The 12,793-nt window shown below is 43.3% G+C and overlaps 1 protein-coding gene across 1 annotated transcript in view; it reads left to right on the forward strand.

Moving 5' to 3' along the window:
- Window positions 1-12,793, forward strand: part of CDH23 (cadherin related 23) — a 996,630-nt gene that overhangs the window by 737,159 nt on the left and 246,678 nt on the right. Inside the window, exons 30-35 of the mRNA XM_066601617.1 lie at window positions 1,898-2,286; window positions 3,536-3,637; window positions 4,464-4,466; window positions 10,346-10,495; window positions 10,684-10,812; window positions 12,023-12,151. Of these exons, the coding sequence (XP_066457714.1) occupies window positions 1,898-2,286; window positions 3,536-3,637; window positions 4,464-4,466; window positions 10,346-10,495; window positions 10,684-10,812; window positions 12,023-12,151 (902 nt within the window). The remainder of the gene's footprint in view (window positions 1-1,897; window positions 2,287-3,535; window positions 3,638-4,463; window positions 4,467-10,345; window positions 10,496-10,683; window positions 10,813-12,022; window positions 12,152-12,793) is intronic.

A 12,793-nucleotide genomic window follows, 5' to 3' on the forward strand; every position in this document is an offset into this window, starting at 1 on the left:
TTGTAGTGGGATATCTCCCTTCCTTGGAGCAGCTTCATACAGATGTATATGGGCACGTAAAATTTGCACGCGCAATACGCAGTGAGTAGAGCCCATTGATTTCAATGGGTTCGTTCATGTACATATATTTTGCATGCACATTTCGGACGCATTAAAATAAAGAGAGAACATTCTATATTTCTGAATATGTGCACACCAAAGGTCCCCATAAAAGAAGGTATGCACAAATATGTGTGCAATATGCAAGGAGATGTGTGAAACACTGTAATTGGGCTGGAAAAAGAACACATCCGGAACTAATTAGTCATTTCATTGCTACACGCAAATCAATATGTCCTGGGGGCGCAAAAAGTATGGTAAAATATACTGATGCACATGGGAAAAAAAAGCCTCATTCAAAGCGCAAATACGTTGCACTATGGCGCGCACAATTGCACTTACGCATATGTGAAGGCAACTTTGAAGGGCTCATCCCAAAATCTAAAGCTATCCACAGTATATGGGATAACTTTATGATCAGTGGGGGTCACACCGCCGAGATCCCCAACAATCATGACAACAAGAGTCCCATGTTCCCCCTTCTCCTCACTGCAAGTATGCTTCTCCCACCCGCAGTGCAGTCACATTGAATGGAATGATTGGTCAAGCATGCATGAACGCAGCTCCATTCATTTTAATGGGGATAACAGACATAGTTGAGTGCTTATACCTCGGCTGTCTCCGGCAGTCCTATTGATTGTGAATGGAGTGACACTGCATATGTCGCCATCACTTCATCCTATCTCCTCCTCACTGTGGGGGGTGCAGTAAGCCCACATTGAGGAGGAGGTTTGGATATGGGAACCCTGTTCTCAGGATCGGTGAGACCATAGATTTTAAGATAACCCCTTTAAGCTGGACATATACATTAGATGTAAATCAGCTGAGCTCACTCATCGTCTAATCTGTATGGAAAGCCTCTTGATTTTTTTACCAATAGGAAATGTTGGGAGGAGAAGGGGAGGCTAGGACCCAGGGAGATAAGCCATCAGCATAGGCGTCTGACAGCAGCTTACGCCTCCTTCCATGTTCAGCACACATAAACGCTCAGTTGCAGCCAGTGTGCATGTGCATGGCAGGGTCAGGATAGAGAGCTGTCATCTGACAGCCATCTAATTAATGTGTGTGGCCATCCGTGTAGCCTTATAACCATGTAACTTGTAGCCTTCTAGACAACAGGAAACATTTTTATTTGACAGCGCTGCATGCCATATCCTTATTATTTATATATTTTGTGTTTTTGTAGCAGTTTATTCCTATAACTTTTGCACCCTGGGCAGGGTAAAATTGTAGACGGAGGACATTGTTACAGATTTTTCACTGTGGCCCAGGAGCTTTAAAGGGCTTAACTGGCTTTTAAATACTGATGGCCATCAATATCTGATTGTAGAAGTCCACCACTTTGGATCCCTGCTGACAAGCTAATTGAAGTGGCTGCAGTAGTCGAGTGAGTGCTATGGCCTCTTCAATATTTAAATGCAAGTACAATCCTGTTCGTACTCAGAAAACCATACAGAAAAAGTACAGCAAGGTTGTCCAAATGGGAATGGGACAACACTGCAGTACTCAGAACGGCCACTAGAAAGAGTACAGTATTCAGAGTATAAACAGAATTGTACTTGACACTTGTAGAGGCCACCTTGCTCCCACAAAAAACACAACCCCTTCAATTAGCTGATTGGCAGGGGTCCCAGATGGCGGACTGCTATCAATCTGATATTAATCGCCTATCCTGAGCCGGATAACCCCTTTATTTCACACTGCCACACCATCAAATAAACACGTAAATATATCCTTAGAGAAACCACTCATGATTTCTTGGCACTGCACCCAAGGACCTTGTATTGATTTTCTGCAGGTGATGGAGGGCTGGTCATGTACAAGTTACTTTCAGGTTCTGATGGAAAGTTTGAGATTGATGGAAGCACGGGCCTGCTGACTACTATAGATTACCTGGACTATGAGACTAAGACGAGCTACACTATGAACGTGTCAGCCACCGATCAAGCTCCTCCATACAACCGCGGTTTCTGCTCCGTCTTTGTCACTTTGATGAATGAACCTGATGAAGTCGTTCAGTTCTCCAGCAGCAGATATGAGGCAGTTATTTTAGAGAACATTGCCACAGGCACTGAAGTCATTCGTGTACAGGCTCGTTCCATCGATAACTTAAACCAGCTCACTTATCGATTTGACCAGAACACAAATGCTCAAGCCTTGGCGCTTTTCAAAATTGATAAGATCACAGTAAGTAGATTTTCATTAACGTGGGGTATGACTGAGTATTTTTACTGTATGTTAGAGACAACCAACTTTAACAATTTTTCGAACTTTAATCTGCGGTTCATAATGGCAATGTTTAACCTACTACAAGCGGAAGGTTGTCAAAACATTTTTCTAGCCTCCTTAATTTTGGTGCATTCTTTCAAGAATTTGCAATTGGCTACGAATCTCTATGTATTCCATTGTCACACTACATACTCCCCTATAAACATGCCATCGCTCTGTTTCTCATGAATTCTGTATGGACCCGTGGTATGGGCACATAGTAGCATACGGGTACCATATTACAGGTCTTCCCACCACAGATTCCTAACACCACAGTGTGCATAAGGCCAAACCTGCTAGTATGCATTCATATTTCAGCCTTCTGTCTAAGCACTTAAAGGGGTTGTCCAGTTGTAAACTACTTTTGCCTGTCCTTAGGATAGGCCATCAATAGTAGATTGTCGGGGGTCTGCTGCCATGGATGCCTGCTGATCAGCTATACAAATCTGTTTTATGCACCTACATTCTGTTTTTAAATATGTAGGTGACATACATATCAGTGGTAGAAGAATAAGGCCACTTTCACATCAGCGCCGGAACCTCCGGCACAGATCCGGCACAAAATACCGGAAGAAAAAGTGCTGCATGTAGGACTTTTTTGTCCTTTAAATGAGCAGAAACCAAACAGACCACATTATAGTCAATGGAGTCTGTCCATCTCTTTTCGACTAGGGGATTCCCCTTTCCTGCTTCCCGAATGGAGTGGGAAAACAGAACCCCCAACGCAGATGTGAAAGCAGCCTAAGGCCGCCTGCAGACGGGCGGGTCGGATCCGGCAGCGAGGATTCTCGCCGCGGGACCCGACCCGAGCACCTGCAGAGAGCGGTGCGTACTCACCAGCGGCCCCGGCTCTTTCATGTGCCGGCTGCCTGGCAGCTGGCGCATGCGCAGACCGGAGCCGGCAGCGGGTGAGTGACGTTTCTGTGCGGGGCTCGCATAGAGCATGCCGCGGTCTGTTTGTCGCGCGAGATTTTGCGCGGCCAAACCGTGGCCATCTGCATAGGATTGCACTTGTTAATGCAATCCTATGCAGGCTTCCAGCGGCGGAAATCCCGCCGCGGAATTTCTGCGCGTCTGCAGGCGGCCTTACTCTTATTAAAGGTTACGTAGAGTTTTACCACAATCTACTTTATACTGATTGCATTTTTTATATTTGTTCTAATTACAGGGGACGATAACCGTAAAAGGATTAGTAGATCGCGAGAAAGGGGACTTTTATTCCTTAACCGTAGTAGCGGATGATGGAGGACCCAAGCTGGAGACCACTGTGGTGAGTTTAGGTTTCAGTTATAGCGCACAATACGGATATTGCATATTGGAAACCCAGTGTTAGGGCTTAAACATATGAGCGCGTTCTTCTCCCCTTATACAGCCAGGGGGCAATAAGGTCAAGTTCATTTTGTTTCCTACCTTTTTTTATTAATGTATTATTTCCGATGAAGAAACAGATTTCAATGTTAATGGAGCCCTCTGTCACCAGGAAATGTGAAATATAGCATCGCCTGTAGTCTACTGCTTTGTTCTCACACGTTTTCAAGGTAGAGCCCACAGGAAATGAATCAATTGTTCGCTTCTCGTTTATTTTATGCAGCATAAAAATCATCGTTGGTTTGTTCATTTATCATTCTGCTTAAATAGTGATCGTCAGTTGTTCTCATCCACCTATAAAGGGAATGTAAACGTCTGAACGATCTCTTGTATGAATGATCCGATGATATATAAGCAGGCTGCCTGAGCGAACTCTGACTTTGTTTACTCATTCAAACAAGTGATCATTTATTGTAAATGGGCCCTAAGGCTAGTTCCATACAGACGATCACAATTTTGTCGCAAAAAATCACGGAGAAATCGTGTCTTTTTTCCCGCGATTTTTTAGCATCAGCGCTGTTTTTTCGCGCTAACACAATGCTGCCGCTACTAGAGATGAGCGAGCACCAAAATGCTCGGGTGCTCGTTACTCAAGTCGAACTTTCAGTGATACTCGAGAGTTCGTTTCGAGTAGCGAACCCCATTGAAGTCAATGGGCGACCCGAGCATTTTTGTATATCGCCGATGCTCGCTAAGGTTTTCATTTGTGAAAACCTGGGAAATTCAAGAAAGTGATGGGAACGACACAGAAAGGGATAGGGCAGGCGAGGGGCTACATGTTGGGCTGCATCTCAAGTTCCCAGGTCCCACTATTAAGCCACAATAGTGGCAAGAGTGAGACCCCCCCCCCCCCGCACTGTCAGCATAAAGATCGTTCTCCTCTGCCACAGCTGTAACAGCTGTGGCAGAGAAGAACGATGTTAGCCCATTGAATTCAATGGAGCCGGCAATACAGCTGGCTCCATTGAAAGCAATGGGCTGCCGGTGATCGCGGGATGAATTGTCGGGAAGGGCTTAAATATATAAGCCCTTCCCTGCAATTCATCCAGAAATGTGTAAAAATTAAAAAAAATATATACTCACCTTGTCCCGGCAGAACGATGTTAGCCCATTGAATTCAATGGAGCCGGCAATACAGCTGGCTCCATTGAAAGCAATGGGCTGCCGGCGATCGCGGGATGAATTGTCGGGAAGGGGTTAAATATATAAGCCCTTCCCTGCAATTCATCCAGAAATGTGTAAAAATAAAAAATATATATATACTCACCTGGTCCCGGCAGACGGAGTTCAGCGCGGCCAGCGGCAGTCCTCCTGAACTGCTCTGAACAGCTGTGAGTAGTATTCAGCAGCCGGGGATTTAAAATCCCCGCCTGCTGAATGAGCTGCCTCTAATTGGTCACAGCCTGACCAATCAGAGGCAGATTCCACTCACACACCCATTCATGAATTTATGAATGAGTGTGTGACTGCTGCCTCTGATTGGCTCAGCGGGACCAATCAGATGAGTATATATATATTTTTTTTTTTACACATTTCTGGATGAATTGCAGGGAAGGGCTTATATATTTAAGCCCTTCCTGACAATTCATCCCGCGCTCGCCGGCAGGCCATTGCTTTCAATGGAGCCGGCTGTATTGCCGGCTCCATTGAATTCAATGGTCAGTGCTCGTTTAATCGAGACGAGTACCGCGTGGTGCTTGTCTCGAGTAACGAGCATCTCGAGCACCCTAATATTCGAACGAGCATCAAGCTCGGACGAGTATGCTCGTTCATCTCTAGCCGCTACCAATTTTACTGCGTGATTTTGCCACGATTTTTTAGCGCAAAAGTCAATAGGACTTTCTGATGTTAAAAATGCATCACAAGTTTGTACTTTGTGATGCAATAAAAAGGAGGCTCCATGGGGAAACATGGGAGTTAAAGAAAATCACAAATAGCAGAAAAATAGAGAATGCCGCGATTTTTTGTTTTCTGAACATCACATTAAAGGAAACATTACAAATGGGAAGGAAACCACTGAAAATCATTGGTTTCATAAATCAGCTTCTTTACTGAATCTCGCGTGATTTTATCTCCCGTGTCAAACCACCCTGAGGGCTCCTTCACACAGGCGTATTCACATCAAATTTACATGTGTAATAATGTAATGGGAAAAGATGTGCAGGAATAGAAGCCATTGATTTCAATGGGTTTATTCACATTTCTTTTTTTTAGTGCGCAGATCTCTGTTCTATTTTTTGCGCATTTGCACACCATGGGTCCACATAGAAGTCTATGAGGGGTGCGTAAATGCACATGCAATACGCAAGCAGATGCAAGAAAAACAGCGCAATTCTGTAGAAAAAGATCACATCTGCAACTCATTAGGCTATATAGCAAAAAGCCCCATTCATAGCACAAATATGTTGTGCTTAGTCACGCGCAAAAATGCATACACTCATGTGAAGCAGTCCTAAGTCTAATATGCTTGTAAACTATCAAATGTAAAAAGACTGTCAAAAGAGTGGCTGCCCATAGCCTCCCTCATCTTTCACAGCTGATCGCCAGGGGTCTACACAGGTGCAAGAGCGGTGACTAGTTGATTGTTGCTGGTCCTCATTTGGAGAGGAGTCTGACCAAATTGGATAATCTCATTGAGTTTGAACATTATGGCTTAGGGCTCAGTCACACGGGCGTTAAAAAAGATCGCACAGAATAGAACCAATGCTTTCCAATGGCAGCGGTCACATGTGCAAATTTTACATGCACAAAAATGTCTGCGGCGAAAATTTCAGGACACCATTTTTAAAAACGCAGGTAACTGCGGTATCAGTGTTTTTTGAAACCCTTCTGCTCAATGAGGCTGGGGGCAGCAGCGCTGACCCCATTGAGAACATACAGTGAAGATCACGATCCTCTGGCACAGCTGTGGCACAGGAGCGCGATGTTCTCCCATTGAATTTAATGGAGCCAGTGCTACAGTGGCTCCATTGCAAGCAATGGGCTGCCGGCAAGCCCTGCAGTAATTTTCGGGGAAAGGCTTATATTTCAATTCAATCAATGGCTGAATTCAATGAATGGGTGAGTGCTGCCTCTGATTGGCTGAGCGCAGGGACTAATCACAGGCAGCTCTCAGCTATCATTCAATAGCTGAGAGCTGCCTCTGATTGCTCACAGTTCTCAGTCGATCAGAGGCAGCCCTTTTAGAAGGCAGTGATTTTAAATACCCGGCTGCTGAAAGCACTTCAGAGCAGTGCAGGAGAAGACCCGGCTGGATGCGCCTGAGCCCTGGCAGCTGCAGAGAGGTGAGTATAGATTTTTTTTTATTTTTTAAACATTTTTGGATTGATTTTTTTAAGGAAGGGTTTATATTTAAATCCCCTCCCCAAAAAATCATTGCAGGGCTTGCCGGCAGCCCATTGCTTTCAACGGAGCCGGCTGTAGCGCCAGCTCCATTAAATTCAATGGGAGAACATTGTGGCGCAGCTGTGGCAGAGGATTTCTTCATCTCCACGGGGAGTCCCCTTGTCACTTGACACTGTGACAATGCTGTCACAGTGTTCAGTGACAAGGGGACTCCCCGTGGAGATGAAGAAATCCTCTGCCACAGCTGTCATACCTGTGGCAGAGGATCGGGATGTTCTCTGTATGTCAATGGGGACACTGTGGCTGATGTCGGCTCCATTGACCAAAGGTCAAACCCCTGGATGTGACAGCATCCAGGGGTTTCACATCCAAGGAATCCCCTGCTGCAGCTGTCACAGCCGCAGCAAAGGATAGTGGGCAGCGCACCTTTTGTGCAGAAAAACGTGGCCAGATCGTTTTTTTACTGTGAGCCGCCCGCTTCGGTCACGCGAAATTCTGAACGCATGCTTTATGCGCACAAACGCCTGTGTGACTCAGCCTTAGAAGAAAATATTTATTTTAATGACTAGTCAGTAAGTTAGTAAGGCTGGTTTCACATCTGCATCGGAATCTCCAGTCGGAGGTCCAGCGGAAAATAACGGAAGGAACAGCGCTACATGCAGTGCTTTTTCTTCCTCCCAACAACCGGGCAGGTGGGTGAAAACCAAACGGACCTCAGTATAGTAAATTGGGTCCATTCAGTGCTGTTCGGATGGAACCGTTCCGACACGGGGATTCCCCTTTCCTGCTCCCCATATGGCGCAGGAAAGGGGAATCCCTGCTGCAGATGTCAAACCACCCTATAACATTCAGGTATCTTTTGTTACTTTCTTCTTAATCGATTGAGAGATAAAAATAACAATTATTATTATAATAACTGCAGTAATATAATCAGAAAACCATTTGCATCAGCCCAAATGTGAAAAACAAGAAGCTCTTCAGATGCTGAAAGCGCTAGAATATTGGCCTCTATAGCCATCACAATAGGTGGAGGTAACAATAACACCCTGAATACCAGCTAATAGCAAACAATAACTTTATCCCCATTTCCCCTCCCTGCCCCCACCCCTCACTTCCTTTAGGATGTAGTTATAATGAATGTTGCAGATCCACCTTCCTCTCCACGGGTTTGCCTTTCCTTAAATGTCATTAAAGTGTTTTTCTCCCACTACGTATATATTACCTCGTTAGTTACGTGTCGCTGCCTTTCCTGCTTTTAACACAACAAACTTTTCCAGCAAGCACAATTAGTTAATTTCGGATCGCACCTGGACTGCTATTGGACTGATACTAACAGGGTGACAACTATGTTGGTTTCTCCTCACAATGCACAATCATGTCAAAATATAACTCCTGTATTGTGTTTTATTTTTGTTTTATCATATGTGGATGTATCAATATCTGACCTTCCTCTAACCCCTTAAGGACCAGGGTGTTATAGTCCTATAGGACTGGACACTTCTTAGGGATTTCACCCATGTGATTTTTTTTCCATGACATATAGGGCTATTTTATTATATCTTTTTTTTCCCTAAGTATTTTTTCCAGTTTTTTTTAAGTTTTATTAGATGTAAAAAGCTAAAAAAGTCAATTAAAATTTGTAGTTGGTTTTGTTTTGACATTTGATATATAAACTGTATAGTTTTGGATTACAGGGTGCATACGGCAACAGTTTTGGTTGGCGTCAGCGGTCAGTCATTTTCTTTTTAATGTATACGTTTTTATTCTATTTTGTAGTTTTTTAAACTTATTTTTGTGACTATTGTTTCTTACATCTATGTCCCCCATGACGTCATATAAGTGTCACGTCCGCCAGGCGCACCTCGCAACAGCACGGATGCAGGGGGATGTTCACACTAAATGCAAGTATAAAACACCACACAATGTGGGACAGTGAGCACCACTCCAGGTAGATGGAAAGAACCTGTCCCTACCAAACAGGCAAGGAAGGAGTCCCTGCCTGTAAGCAGAGTTATTGTCCTGATAAGGGCAGCACCGCTGTCTTCCTCTGGGCCCTGACTATCCCTATAGTAACCCCTGGAGGATTGAACTGACACTGCAACACAAACAATAAAGGAACCAAAAACAACAGAAAGGATAAAGTAGTACTTATCTGTAAATGGAGCTATCACCCAGGCTAGAGGATCTCACCTACTCCATCCATTCCTCTAGTGAACTGAAATCAACAGCAAGGGGAAGAGGGAATGGAAGGAATATAAAGCACTCCACACCTGTTGATACGTAGAGCAGCTAGAAGGCCACACCCCAACAATCTATGCACAATGTGCATAGTAACAGGGTGACGGGTCAGACCCTGTGTTGTGGCCACCATGCCATGACATTGTTGCGACTGACAAGCCACGAGAATAAGACCTCGTTTACATTGTCTTTTTTTAAATCCACACTCTTTTACTGTAGCTGGAGCATCTGTAGGAGTAGAAAACATCCCCCTGTAGTGACAATAGTCACCAACAGAGCTGATCTGGTACTGCTAGGACCCTGCAGCTGTGCCTTGGCAGAAAGCAACGATTGTCACACGATCGTTGGGTCAAATAGCGGAAGTAACACTTCTGTTTTCTCTGTTCACAGCATAGCTCTCACTGAGCGTTATGTAGGCTGTAAAGGTGAAGGCAAAAGCAGTTACAAACAGCTTCTGCCTTCTCCTCCGGGTCCTCAGTTGTGACTAACAGTCGAGGACCTGACCTGCTCTTGCTAGATTGCAGGAATAGGAGCTTTACTATTGGGTGGGTTTAAAGCCCAGGACCAAGTGCCTTAAATTTACTGTGATTGGCCATGAAGGGGTTAAACAGTATGTAAAGATAATGTAACTAAGCAAAACACAATAACTATTGTAATAAAGAAAATCACAGACCTGCCATTTTCTTCTCGGCAAAAAGTATGTACACTTAATGCCTGTTCTAGTTCCCATTAGCAGTTACTTTTCCCACTACTCCTCGGAGAACAGTTGCTCAGGCGTCCACAGCCCATTTTGAACTTTGATGGGATTTAGATCAGGACATTGACGTTCAAGAACCGTCCATTTATTCTTTTTCAGCCATTCCTTGTACTGGTGTGCTTATGAGTGTAACGAGGGGACTCTACTCAGAAGTCAAACTATATAATTAAAGACAATGATATATAAATGACCGAACAATCAATGTTTTAGTCAATTCTTAAGCTTTGATTCTATTTACGTTTTAATCCTATGTGCCATTTGGTCTTACAGGTACAGATCACTGTTTTAGATGAGAATGATAATAGTCCCCAATTTGATCCAACATCAGAGTCAATAGTCAGTGTGGCAGAAGATTGCCCAATGGGGAGAAGAATAGCTCTGGTCTTGGCCAGAGACCCCGATGCAGGAGCTAATGGGCAAGTAAGTATTTTATATCCAGCTTTAAAACTAGATTTTTATAGTCAAGATTTATACTTTTATCCATTGTATAAACGGGGGTTTTGGCCTCAAGTCCCTTGTGTCTCTCCTGGCTTTACTATTAATGTATTGACTTTGCAAGTTTCTTATTTATCATCAAAATAAAGTGTTTTCTTACTAATTTTTTATAGGTGTCTTTTTCTCTAGCTGGTGGAAATGTAGACAGACTTTTTGAAATTCATATTACAAATGAGACCTATGGTGAAGTTTTCCTTGTGAAACCACTGGACAGAGAACTACGTGAAGTGCACTCATTAAGGGTAATAATAATAGAATGTCGAAATCCTGCTAAATACATTGTATATTATACTAGGAGTGTTGATTCCAACGTTTCTAGCATTGCTATTAATCAAGGCTTTTTTTCACGAGAAAAGGTAATTTCCCAGAGATTGGCATAAGGCCTCATTATTATCCACCTTTTTACCAGTTTTCTATATAAAGGGGTTGGTCAGTAGTAGGAACAATTGGTTGTCTGTTAACAGGGTCCATACAGAGATCTCTCTCATAATCTATTTATACCCAGGACTGTAACAAGGGGGTGCTCTAATAGCTATATATAAATATATCAGGGGACAATACAGAGATCTCTCCCATCATCTATTTATACCCAGGACTGTAACAAGGGGGTGCTCTAATAGCTATATATATAAATATATCAGGGGACAATACAGAGATCTCTCCCATCATCTATTTATACCTAGGACTGTAACAAGAGGGCGCTCTATTAACTCTATATAAATATATCGGGACAATACAGAGATCTCTCCGATCATCTATTATACCTAGAACTGTAACAAGGGGGCGCTCTAATAACTCTATATAAATATATCAGGGGACAATACAAAGATCTCTCCCATCGGGACTGTTACTGTAACACGGGTACGCCCTCTCTGTCTAGAGGAAAGAAGGTTTTTACACCAACATAGCTGTAGCGGCGCTCGATCCAATTACAGTGCTTAGTTTCACAGCGCTGACTGGGGGGAATTGAAAACCGAGCCAGGGAAATGACAGCGAGGAGAAGTCTGAAGCAGCTTGCCACACCGCCGGGGAGAGCATTGCAGTGAGGACACAGACAGTGGCTGAGAGGTGAGTATTGCGTTTTTTTCTAAGTTTTTTTTTTCTCGCTCGAGTATAAGCCTGGGGGGCTTTTTCAGCGCATTTTTTGTGCTGAAAACTCTGCTTATACTCGAGTATATACGGTAAATGTTTTTTACTGTTATGTGCATTTTTTAAAAATCTTCTGGAAGCTTTCTTGCCTAAGAATCGGTGGGTTTGTAATGAACAGAAGTTCCATTGAACAGCGGGCAGTTGGGAGAAAGGGGACTGTGTATGCAATGTCATGTCTAGGATGCAGGTTACAGGAGCTGGATATAGATGTGACACATTGACAATATAACAAGCCAGGGCTTTGAAAAAAAAAATGTCATTTTAGTAAGAATATATGTCATAGTAAACTTCATTATCTTTTAGATCCGGGCATCTGACAAAGGCACGCCACCTCGAAGAACAGATTATACATTAACAGTGAACGTTATGGATGTGAATGATAACCCACCTGTTATTGATAGCCCTTTCGGCTACAATGTCAGTGTTTTTGAGGTAGGTGTTGTAGTTTTATGAGTCTATATGAGGATGTATTATCTTTTAAAAGAAAAAAAGAGCTGAATGATTTTGGAATGTGTTGGGTTTTCATAAGATTTAGATTCCGTTCAGAGACTCCATCGGCAACCGCACTCTAAACCTGATACAAATAACTTTAATTCATAGTTGGCTGAAATCCAGTACATGTGAACTCTTATTGGTTTCAGAACAGAAAAGTTGGGTCTAACTCTCTCATGACACAGCCTCTGTATGTCAGAGGAAGGACTTTATGCAAAATGTCGCTACAGCTACCTATTGTTCCACATATTATGTGTTGATTCTGAAACCCATCATGTTTTGGCTTTGAAACACTATAAATTTTAGTTATTTGTATCAAGTTTGGACTATGATTCCCTCTTTTGGTTGTCTGCAGTACTTCGCGGCTTGGGCAGTATGACATAGGAATTAGCACACAGCACAAATAATTCCATAGTTGGCCTCTTTCACATGGGTATAGTTTTGACACTAAGTAGGCGTTTCAAAAAATTGCGAACATTAGAACCAATGGTTTCCTATTGATTCCTTCAAAGGCAAGATTTTTTGGTGTGCCAAAAAAAATCTGACCGCAAAAGATAGAACATAAGCGTGTTCTTTCAACGC

Source organism: Eleutherodactylus coqui, chromosome 4, assembly GCF_035609145.1.
Source record: "Eleutherodactylus coqui strain aEleCoq1 chromosome 4, aEleCoq1.hap1, whole genome shotgun sequence".
Lineage (NCBI taxonomy): Eukaryota > Metazoa > Chordata > Amphibia > Anura > Eleutherodactylidae > Eleutherodactylus > Eleutherodactylus coqui.